The following is a 12400-nucleotide window of genomic DNA, read 5'->3' on the forward strand; positions in this document are numbered from 1 at the left end:
ATTTGGGCTCAGATCGTGATCTCACGCTTTGTGAGATCGAGTCCCGCATCGGGCTCTGCGGAATATGCTTGGGAGTTTCTCTCTCCCTTTCTCTCTCTTTGTCCCTCCCCCACTTGTGCGTCTGCTCTCTCTCTCTCTCTCTCTCAAAATAAATAAATAAACTTTTAAAAAAACTCTTGCTACTGTTGGTGGGAATGCAAACCGGTGCGGCCGCTCCGGAAAACAGCGCAGAGGTCCCTCAAAAAATTAAAAATAGAACTACCCTACGACCCAGCAATTGCACTACTAGGAATTTGCCCAAGGGATACAGGAGTGCTGATGCATAGGGGCACTTGTACCCCAGTGTTTATAGCAGCACTTTCAACAGTAGCCAAATGACGGAAAGAGCCTAAATGTCCATCAACTGACGAATGCATAAAGAAAATGTGGTTTACATGTACCATGGAATACTACTCATCAATGAAAAAGAATGAAATCTGGCCATTTGCAACAACATGGATGGAACTAAAGGGTATTATGCTAAGAGAAATAAGTCAGTCAGAGAAAGACAAATACCATATGATTTCAGTCATATGTGGAATTTGAGAAACTTAACACGTGATCATGAGGGAAGGGAAGGAAAAATAAGATAAAAACAGAGAGGGAAGCAACCACAAGAGACTCTTAAATATAGAGAACAGACTGGGGGCTGATGGGGGGGGGCGGGGGAGAGGGGAAAGTGGGGGATGGGCATGAAGGACAGCACTTGTTGGGATGAGTACTGGCTGTTGTATGTAAGCGATGGATCATTGGGTTCTATTTCCTGACGCCAACACTATACTGTATGTTGGCTAACTTCAGAGTTAAAAAAATAACAAAAAAAAATATTGCTACATATTTTGTCTTCATTTATAGACCTCGAGCAAACACACGCTCTTAAAGAGCTTTGTGGTATTTCGCCAGAACGTGCTGAGCCCTCACAGGTTGGTGAAAGTGTTATGGCTTCCTTTTTATTTATTCATTCATTTATTGCACTTACAAATGACTCAGACAGGACTTTGTACGTAAATTTTGTTCACCATTGGGATTATCTCTGTGATGCAAGTTCCTGGAGGTTCAATGACCGAGTGGGGGCGGTGAAGGTGCTAGATGTACGTCTACATCTCAACACAACTTGACACATTGCACACAGAACGCTGCGAGATAGGAGCGTGCCCGCATTTGCTGCAAAACAAACTCGGTTTTAATTACTGATTTGAGAAGCCAAAAAAGAAAAGGTCTTATTATTTTCTAGTTGGCTGCTTATTATTTATGTATATGTAACAATTATTGTTATATCATATAAGATATACTATATTATATACAGCATATAATACACAATATGTAATAAATACATTATTATATCTTATGAATATTATATGTGTGTGTATATCATATACCATATAATAAATATATTATTGTATAATATAAAATATTATATATTGTGTATGTATATTATATACAATATGTATATACAATTCTATCAGAAGCTGGCAAACCACGGCCCTGTACCAATCCTATCCAATGTCTTCTTTTGCATGGCTTGTGAGCTAAGAATGACATTTGTGCTTTTAAATGGTTAAAAAAATAAAACAAGAATAGTATCTTGTGACACGTGAAAGTTACATGAAATGCACATTTCAGTGTCCACAGATAGAGTTTTATTGCCACAGGGCCCCCCTCATTTGTTTATATACCGTCTGTGGCTGCTTTCCAGGTACAATGGCAGAGCGGAGTCCTTTCCACAGGATCGTATGGCCCCCAAAGCCAAACATATTTAACATCTGGACTCTACAGCAGACGTTTGCCAACCCCTGACCTATATGACTGATTAGCTCTGCTGATGGGTTCGGGCTACTCAAAAGTGTTTTAGAGGAGAGAATCTTGGGGAGACCCTTTATAACCTAATCTGCATTCAATTCCTTAAGTTCTGGCGGTTTTGCCAGAGCCTTTTCTTTTCTTTTTAATTTTTTTAATGTTTATTTATTTTTGAGAGACAGAGAGAGAGAGAGAGAGACAGAGCGCAAGCGGGGGAGGGGCAGCGAGAGAGGGAGACACCGAATCGGAAGCAGGCTCCAGGGTCCGAGCTGTCGGCACAGAGCTCGACGCGGGGCTCGAACTCAAGGACTGTGAGATCATGACCTGAGCCAAAGCCGGACGCTTTAACCGACTGAACCCCCCACGTGCCCCTGCCAGAGCCTTTGTGATAGAAGAGAAAATATCCAAGTGTGTTCACACCAGGGAAAGGTAACTACTATTTTGTGAAACTTTTGTTTCCGTTTGATAAGTACCTGGAAATGCAGGTGACGACGCTGTGGACATCTGGCATGTGTCACAGCCATGTCTCCTGCACCCTGGAAGTGTCCCCCACTCACTCCATTGGCTGCATTTAGAGGCGGGCTGAAGGGAGGCTCCCTGAACGCTCCTCCCCGAATCCACGCACAGAGGAGCGTTTCGCGTAGGCATGTGCGGCTAGACTGGGGTCTCAGCCCAGCCCTACGGCAGCCCTTTCTCGGTGCCTTCTCTGGGGCCCCCACCTCAGGGTGGACTGCCAGGGACTCCAGGGAGAAGGGTCCCAGACCCCCAAACCTCTTCTCCACCTCGGAGACCGGCACGTTCAGCCCCCTCCCGTTTTTCAGGCAAGAGCACTGAGGACCAGAGTCAGTATCTCTGTCCAGGAGGAGCAAGAAACAGGGAGACCACAGAGAAGCCCTGAATCTCAAACTTCCGTGCCCCTCCCCCCGGCTCTGGAAAGCGGCGGGGTCAAAGTAACAGGGCAAGAGTGAGGGAGGCCTCTGGGACTGAGCTCCCAATCCCCAAGCCCCCAAAACATCTGCTGGACCCACCAAGTTCAAATCCTAGCTCTAAGTGCCACGGTGACCCTGGGCATATCTTTCACCTCCCCTTTGACTGAGCGCCCTCAGTATGCGCAGGGCACAGAGCAAAGCACGTTGCCTGCACCACCCACCGACCGTCCCAGAAGCTCCAGGGACAAGGGCGGCCTGCCTTATTCACCGCAGTCTCCCCAGCACCCCGCAGGAGGAGAGGCACGGCCACACGAATCTTTGGCCGCTTGCGTCTTCTAAGCTTTCCTGAAATGCCACTGCCATCCAGGCATTTTGAGCCCTTCCGATATGGCCTCGTACCAAGGATGGGGGGAAAGAGGACTACTGTGCCCAGAACTGAGGGGTCCCCGGGACATGAGACTTCCGATGCTGAAACCAGGAGAGTCCCCAGCAAACTGGAATGAGTTGGTCAACCTGAGCTGGGGGTAGAGCTGAGAACAAAACAGACAGAGCCGTCTCCTCCAGGAAGCCCTTCCTGATCCATCCCTCCGCCACTGGCTCATGGATCGCCTCTGCCCTCCCCGCTCCCCAAGGCTGCCTCCGCACCTCCCATCAGAGCACCATCACCCTGGCTTGTGAATGCCCGCAGTCACATGCGTGTCCTCCGCTCCGGGGGAACAGGGAGCCTGGCTATTTTCCTGGTCACTGCTGCGTTGCCAAAACCTACCACAGATGCCCCATGAACGAACAAAGGCCAGCACTCCTTGCCTAGCGGACGGACGAAAGCTCAGAGAGGGGAACGCTCCAGCAGGATTCTCCAGCGGCCGTGTGGAGAAGCCGGGGTCTGAACCCCCCCGTCCGGCGAGACCGCTGCCCCCAGCCCTCTCACCGTGTTGTAGAACTCGGCCACCAGCTCCGAGTGCTGAAAGTTACTCTCGCACCAGTCCACCTCGGAGCTCTGGTAGGCGAAGATGCTGGGCATCCTGATGTGGCGCCCGCTGCCCACTGGCTGAGTCTGGCGGAGAGCAGCATGAGAGCCTAGGAGGGCCGGGCCGGGTGAGACGGGCAGAGGGCAGCTGTTGCTCCACAGCAGGGAGGAAAAACCTGCCGAACCGCTCCCCGGTTGCACCAGGACGGCCTACCTGTGCGGTGGCGGTGGCAGCTGCCCTGGGCAGAAGCCGAGGGGCTGGCACCATCCAGGCAGGGCACGGGATGGCCAGATCACGGGCCTCCCGTCCCTACCCACGCGGAGTGGGAGTTAGGGGTCTGGTACGAGAACGGTGATTGAAAATATGAATGAGCCCCTGGAGATGAGTACCCTGGCTACCCCCGCTTTGGAGGCGGGCAGACGGAGGCAGAGAGAGCAAAGCCACCTGCCGAAGGCACGCAAGGTGAAAACGCCACGACGTGGAAACAGGGCAGCTGAGTCCAGACTCTAGGCTCTTACCCACGAGGCTGAACTATGTCCACGCTGTCAAAGCTCTGTGCTGCTTGTCGCCACACCGGGGGCAAGGGCAGCACACGCAGCCCGAGGGGCTTGGCTCAGCTCCCTTGTCGTCCTTGGCTGTGTAACCTTGCCCTATCATTTCTCCTCTGGGGGCCTCAGTCTTCCTGTTTGTGCTATGGGGAGGCGGGGCTGGATTGAAGCCATTTCTCTCGGGTGGTCAAAACTACGCCCAGAGTGTCCCAGCTTCTACCAGGGTTTTCCACCTGCAAAACCCCCATGAAGGGAGGGATCTGCAGAGTTCCAGGTCTGGGGGTCCCTGGGCCTGGCTTCCAAGGGCTGTGGCAAGCTCTGGTTTTCGAGTCAGCAAGGCCGGAGTTTGAATTCTGAGTTCCTCCCCTTCCTAAGCTGTGTGACCTCCTGGGCAAGTGAATCCACCTCTCTGGGCCTCAGTTTGCTCATCTGTAACACGAGGAGGGTGGCGGTAGGCCCGGGTGTCTTTATAAAGGCACACAGAGATAAAGCCAGTCAAGAGCTTAGCTCGGTGTCTGGCCCAATGTGGGCCCAAGATAGATGGCAAAATGGATTTTCTTATTGTAGCCGATCTCGAACTTTAAGGCAACCCGTGGGAATAGTAATAACAGTGGCACATCTTACTGACTACTTACTGGTGCCAGGCTCTTTCCTAAGTGCTTAGCATTCAGTATTATTTCATTGAATGTTCTTGGCATCTTACCATCTCCAGGTCACCGGCAAAGAAACGGAAGCCCAGAGAAGTTAAGTGATTTACTCAAGGTCACACAGCTAAAAAGTAGTGAGAGACTAGATCCACACTTCCCTCGTGTGTAAGATGGGAATAATAGTGCCTCTCAGAGCTGCTGTGCAAAGTTTGCCTTAACTGCTGGTGCATCCACTTCCCATTCGTGGCAGGGAAATAAATTGATTTAAGCTTTATAATTCTGGGGGTGGTTACATAAATCTATACATGTGAAGAAACTGCACACACGCGCACACACACACACACATACACACAGGAACGAATATAGCAGGTGTTGAGATCTGAATCAGTTCTGTAGATTAATCGATGTAAACGTCCTGATTTTGAAGCTGTACCACTGGAGAAAACTGAATGTAGGGTACAGGAGACCTCTCTGTGAAATTTTTGCAACTTCTTGCGAGTGTACAATTATTCCAAAATAAAAGAGTTGTGTTTCTTTTTCATTAACTGATTTAGGTTTTCAATTGGAGGAAGAACGGATCAGCAGACTGTGGTATATCAACACAATGGAATATAAAGGAGCCTGCCTTATAAAGGAAGGAAATCCTGGCACCTGCTACAATGTGGATGAACTTTGAGGACGTTGTGTTCAATGAAATAAACCAGACGCAAAACAACAAACACTGTCTGGTGTCCCTAGAGGCGTCCCGTCCACAGAGACAGAGAGCGGATGGTGGGAGCCAGGGGTAAGGCAGGGGGTGGGGAGTCCGTGTTTCATGGGGACAGAGTCTCAGTCTGGGGAGGTGAAAGTTCTGGAGACGGATGGTGGGCAGGGCCGTACCATTATATGGAAGTCCTTTATGCCACAGCTTAGCCATGCAAACCGTTTCAAAATGGTTCCGATGGTCAACTTCAGGTTGTGCATATTTCACCACAGTTTTATTTATTCATTTTTTATTTTTTTTTAACGTTTTATTTATTTTTGAGACAGAGAGAGACAGAGCATGAACGGGGGAGGGGCAGAGAGAGAGGGAGACACAGAGTCGGAAGCAGGCTCCAGGCTCCGAGCCATCAGCCCAGAGCCCGATGCGGGGCTCGAACTCACGGACCGCGAGATCGTGACCTGAGCTGAAGTCGGACGCTTACCCGACTGAGCCACCCAGGCGCCCCACACCACAGTTTTAAAAAGCCAATGGTTTAGGTTTCTAAAGGGGGTTTTGTCTGATAAAACATCAATAAATAAGAGTTCAGGCAGAAGGTAGATAACATGAAAATCTTGAGGGTGGTCTGTGGAAGTCAGAAATTTGGGGACTACTGAGGCGCGTGCTCAGGGCCCAGCCCAGAGCCTAACGTGGCTGCTGTCACTGGTATACTCCTTGCTGTTATTATTATCCACAACTTGTCAGAGCTTCCATTTTCCACCCCCTGCCAGGTGCCCAGAGAGCTGCCTTCCAGATCCTCTGGGAAGATGGGAAAGATGCCAGGTTTGGAGATGAGATGAGTTCCCAGAGCCTGAATTAGAAGTGCTGCCCGAGTGGCTCTCTGCTCCCCCAGAGCAGCTGGAATCCCACTGTCTAGCCATAGCCCTGGCCCCCAAATCCCCTCCCCAGGTGGGCCAGGAGAGCAAACATATACCAACCCCACCTCTCCCAGCCCAGCTGAACGCAGAGAGCCTGAGTCCCTGAAGGTGGGGGGGGGGGAGGGGGGGGAGCTGAGCACTCTGAGGCCCCTCCCTGTTCAAATCCAGGGCAGGGTACAACTGTCAGGATCTGGCCATCAGGGACCTCAGTGAAGGGTTTAGCAGCAGGAAGCAAGGTGGTGACAGGTGCCCACGTCCGGTCCAGCCTGGAGAGTTTGGGAAATCATCCTGCACAGAGCCGACTAGGAAAACAGCACAGCCAGACAAGTGTGTGATTTCTCTCTCTGCTAGGGAGAGAGACGGAGGCTAGCGTGTGCAAAGGGCCAGAGCCTGGGAGAAGGGGTGTATGAGTTCTGGGGGCTGCTTACAAATTAAGACAGTGGCTTAAAACAACACACACCTATTATGCTACAGTTCTAGAGATCAGGAGTTTGAAATGAGTCTTATAGGGCTAAAATCAAGGTGTCCACTGGGCTGGTTCCTCCTGGAGGCTCTAGAGGAGAATCCATGCCTTGCCTTTTCCGGCTTCTAGAAGCTTCCCACATTCTTTGGCTCGGGGGGGGGGGGGCATCCTCCATTTCAATGCATGCTGCTCCCTTTTGGATTCCATCATCACACCTCCCTCTCTCTGACTGTGACCCTCTTCCAAGGACCCTGGGATGACGCAGGGACCACCAGGACAATCCTGCAGAGTCTCTTTGCAGGTAACATTCCCAAGTTTCGGTACCAAGGATGTGGGTATTGGGGAGAAACGCTAATCTACTCACCACAGGGGGAAGGAGGAGGGTCTGGAGGTAGCGGCATTGGGGGCTGAGAAGAGGGGTGAAATAAATTCGGGCTGGATGGATATGTGCACAGAATTGGGGATGAGAATGGGCATGGGGCTGGGGAGTGGACAGGGCGATGGGGTGTAGAGGGGTTTGGGAAGGGGCTGGAGACTGGGTTGGGGTTGGAGAAGAGGTCAGGGGCTTATGGCAGAATTGGAGATTGAGGTGCTGGGGATGGAAAGGGGCCAGTGTGGGCCTGTGGGTGGGGCTGGGACTCTGTCTCTGGTGGACAAGGGCATCCCTCCCACTCCCCTCACCCGGGCAAAGGTCTCACGTGTTCCTATTGGGGGGGGGGTCTCTTCCACTCTTCTTCTCCCTCCCTTCAACACCCTCCCCAGGTTTGAAGCTGGGGTCTGTCCTTGGCTTCTGTCAACTGCCAGTGCGCACCTGGTCCAGGTAACCGGTCACAAAGACCATCAGGCATCCCGGCCCCGCCACGCTGCTCAGTTGCAAGGCCACTGTTAACTCCTCTCACCCCCGCCATGAGCCTCAATAGATAAGGGACGGATTTCTTCTTATCCGTGTTCTCATAAGCATCACATAACAGGTGCGCATCACAGAAAACACAAGTCAGCAAAGAGAAAATTAAACCCCTTGATCATTTTACAGTCTGGACACCATAAGTGCTGTAAATATTGAGATATTTTCAGCTTAAAAAATTGTTTATATAATTTTTTAACAAAGATTTGGGTATATGTATGTTTGTTACCGAATTTTTTCACTCAAAGTGTCATTAATACCCTTCCATAGTTCAAAGCATATAGAAAACCACATATCACACAAAACTTACCATCTTAGCCATTTTAATCTATGTATCTATGTATCTATCTATCTATGTATCTATGTATCTATCTATCTATCTATCTATCTATCTATTTATAGAGAGTGGGGAAAGGACAGCGGGTGAAAGGGAGAGAGAATCCCAAGCAGGCTCCACACTGTCAGAGTGGAGCCCGAGGCGGGGCTTGAACCCACGAACCGAACCGTGAGATCACGACCTGAGCTGAAATCAAGAGTCTGATGCTTAACTGACTGAACCACCCAGGCGCCCCACCATCGTAACCATCTTTAAGTTCACAGCTCAGGGGCACCAAGCATATTCACATTTTTGTGCAACCACCCCCACCATCTGTCTCCAGAACTTTCCATCTTCCCAAACAAGACTCTGTCCCTAAGAAATACTGACTCCCCACCCCCTCCCCCAGCCCCAGCACCCACCATCGACTTTCTGTCTCTATGGATGTCACTCCTCTAGGGACCTTCTATGAGTTCCAGTCTGAGTTTGAAGGCCAAAGAGCCAGAAACACCCATGTCCAAGGGCAGGAAAAGCATCTCTCTCAGGCATAGAGCAAAGTCCCCCTTCCTCCACTCTTTTCTTCTATTTGGGCCCTCCGTGGCTGGGATGATGTCCATCTGCACTGGTGAGGGCATCCTGTTCACAGAGTCCACTGATTCAAATGCTAATGTCTTCTAGAAACACTCTTACAGACACGCCCAGAAGAAATGTTTTACCAGTTACCTGGGCATCAGTCAAATTGATACATAAAATGAAGCATCACAATGGGTGCTTCACTATCATTTTCTTTTCTTTTCCTTTTATTAACAATGTTACAGTGAACGTCTCAGAAGGCTTAATCTTCAAGCAACAAATAATAATAAAGTCTAATGCTTCTCTATCCAATATGGTAGCCTCTGGTCACAAGGCTAAGCCCTTGAAATGGGGCTAAGTGCCATGTGTTAAAATAATGGTGTCTTGGATATTGGGTTCAATAAAGGATATTATTAGAATTCATGTCAGCTGTTCTGTTTTTCTTTCCCAAATGTGGCTACTAGAAAATTTTAAGTTCCCACAAACATATGGCCAACTAACCTTTGACAAAGCAGAAAAGGGTATCCAATGGAATAAAGACAGTCTCTTCAGCAAGTGGTGCTGGGAAAACTGGACAGCGACATGCAGAAGAATGAACCTGGACCACTTTCTCACACCAGACACAAAATAAACTCAACATGCATGAAAGACCTAAGCGTAAGACAGGAAGCCATCAAAATCCTCAAGGAGAAAGCAGGCAAAAACCTCTTTGACTTTGGCCACAGCAACTTCTTACCCAACACTCCTCCAGAGGCAAGGGAAACAAAAGCAAAAATGAACTATTGGGACCTCGTCCAAATAAAAAGCTTCTGCACAGTGAAGGAAACAATCAGCAAAACTAAAAGGCAACCGACAGAATGGGAGAAGATCTTTGCAGATGACATGTCGGATAAAGGGTTAGTATCCAAAATCTATAGAGAACTTATCAAACTCAACACCCAAATAACAAATAATCCAGTGAAGAAATGGGCAAAAGGCATGAATAGACACTTCCCCAAAGAAGACATCCAGATGGCCAACCGACATACTAAAAAATGCTCAACATCACTCATCATCAGGGAAATACAAATCAAAACCACAATGAGATACCACCTCACACATGTCAGAATGGCTAAAATTAACAACTCAGGAAACAACAGATGTTGGCAAGGATGCAGAGAAAGACGAACCCTTTGCAATGCAAACTGGTGCAGCCACTCTGGAAAACAGGATGGAGGTTCCTCAAAAAATTAAAAATAGAACTACCTTGGGGCGCCTGGGTGGCTCAGTCAGTTAAGCATCTGACTTTGGCTCAGGTCATGATCTCGCAGTTCATGAGTTCAAGCCCTGCATCAGGCTCTGTGCTGATAGCTCAGAGCCTGGAGCCTGCTTTGGATTCTGTCTTCCTCTCTCTCTGCCCTTCCCCTGCTCACACTCTGTCTCTCTCTCTTAAAAATAAATAAATATTTTTAAAAATTTTGATTAAAAAAAAATAGAACTACCTTAAGACCCGGCAATTGCACTCCTAGGTAAAGGATAAAAAAAAAATGCTGATTTGAAGGGGCACATGCACCCCAATGTTTATAGCAGTGTTATTGACAATAGCCAAAGTATGGAAAGAGCCCAAATGTCCATTGACTGATGAATGGATAAAAAGGATGTGGTATATGTATATACAATGGAATATTACTCAGCAATCAAAAAAATGAAGTCTTGGGGCACCTGGGTGGCTCAGTCGTTGAGCGTCCAACTTCAGCTCAGGTCATGATCCCACGGTTCGTGAGTTTGAACCCACATCATGCTCTGCACTGACAGCTCGGAGCCTGGAGCCTGCTTTAGATTCTGTGTCTCCCTTTCTCTCTCTGCCCCTCCCCCACTCACATTCTGTCTCTCTCTCTCAAAAAAAAATGAATAAACGTTTAAAAAAATTAATGATGTCTTGCCGTTGGCAACAATGTGGATGGAACCAGAGTGTATTATGCTAAGTGAAATAAGTCAGAGAAAGACAAACATCATATGATTTCACTCATATGTGGAATTTAAGAAACAAAACAGGTGAACAAAGGGGAAGGGAAGGAAAAATAAGATAAAAACAGAGAGGGAGGCAAAGCATACGAGACTCTTAAATACAGAGAACAAACTGAGGGTTGCTGGACGGGAGGGGAGGGGGGGATGGGCTAAATGGGTGATGGGTACTAAGGCGGGCACTTGTTGGGATGAGCAATGGGTGTTATACATAAGTGATGAATCACTAAATTCTATTGCTGAAATCATTATTACACTATATGTTAACTAACCTGGATTTAAATAAAATAAAAAATATAATGAAAAAAAACCAAGTCCCATATGTGGCTCACATAAGATTTCCACTGGATGGGACCGGACTAATGACGTTGTCAGGAAGTAGCAAGCACTGTGCTACCGTTATCTCCTTTCATTGCCCCAGATACCGCAGAAGCCCCAGGATATGGAAGTAAAACTGTTTCTGTAGCTTAGTCGCTAAGACACCACCCCCCACCTCGCCTCATGGGGTGATCTTATGGAGGAGAAAACAGAGGCTCTCAGAAGTTCAAGTGATCTCTCCCAGAGTCACACACAATGAGGGGACACCGTTTCTCAAAGGGTGGGGACCTCTTTATGGTCTTACATAGCGTTGGATCCTATTGTGAGAAAGTCAGTCTCTTGATTTCTCTTCCCGGTTGTTTTTGGTCAATGAGAAAGCCTCCGTTGGGTGTTCCGGTACCTTCAGAGCCTCTCTATCAATTCTTGGTCCCCCTTTCTGGGCTAGAATTTCACCTTTTGGCTTCTCTGTATTGATTTTTAGACAGCTTTATTGAGGTGTAATTGACATAGAATAAACTTCGTATGTTTAAAGTATTCTCATTCAATACATCTGGACATATGCACACACCTTTGAAACCACCACCAAAATCCAGATAATAAACAGACCTATATTGTTGCTTTCTATTTATTTTTGTATTTATCTTGCCTTCTATTTACTGCTTTCTAGTTGATCTACTTTTCTAGCTCTCCATTTAGGGCAGCACTGTAGGATTGCCTTTGGGAATAAATGTGTGTATTAACACTTTTGAAAAATGAGTTCGTTTGAAAACAACATTTAAGTAAATAATGGCTGCAGATAGAGCTGGACAAAGTTTAAAATGTGAAAATTCCCAGGGTTGTAAAGGATGTGATTGAACAATTGGTGAAATTTGAATATTGACCGTATATTGAAATAGTATTGTATGACAATACGATTTTTGAATTTGGTACATGAGTTGCAGTTATGTATGAGAGTGTCCTAGTTGTTAGGACACACATCCTTCAATATTTAAGGGTGAAGGGACATGATGTCCACAACTTGCCCTGAAATAGCAAAAATGGGGGGAGAGATGAGAGAAGGAAGGGGGGAGGGAGAGAATATGGCAAAATGTAAGTGATTGGGGAATTTGGGTGAAAGGTACATGGTTCAATGTATTCTTGCCATTTTTCTGTTGCAACAGAAATATTTCAAAAGAAAAAGAAAAAAAATATGTTGGCTCATCAAAAGCCAAAAATATGTTGGCTCATCAATAATGAGGATGGGGAGAGCATCCTCTTATCCCTGACTGGTGGAAATG

The 12400-nt window shown here is 47.7% G+C and overlaps 1 protein-coding gene across 4 annotated transcripts in view; it reads right to left on the bottom strand.

Annotated features, from left to right (window-relative positions):
• ACER1 (alkaline ceramidase 1) overlaps positions 1 to 12400 on the bottom strand; it is a 45609-nt gene that overhangs the window by 15846 nt on the left and 17363 nt on the right. Inside the window, exon 1 of one of the 4 annotated variants that reach the window (XM_045491723.1) lies at positions 3694 to 3871. The exons of 2 other annotated variants lie outside the window; for them this stretch is intronic. In XM_045491723.1, the coding sequence (XP_045347679.1) occupies positions 3694 to 3786 (93 nt within the window). In that variant the 5' untranslated portion in view covers positions 3787 to 3871. Of the gene's footprint in view, positions 1 to 3531; positions 3640 to 3693; positions 3872 to 12400 lie in introns of those variants that run through there. One more of the 4 variants, XM_045491727.1, reaches the window with a different exon arrangement.

The sequence above is a fragment of the Leopardus geoffroyi genome, chromosome A2 (genome assembly GCF_018350155.1).
Source record: "Leopardus geoffroyi isolate Oge1 chromosome A2, O.geoffroyi_Oge1_pat1.0, whole genome shotgun sequence".
Taxonomy (NCBI): Eukaryota; Metazoa; Chordata; class Mammalia; order Carnivora; family Felidae; genus Leopardus; species Leopardus geoffroyi.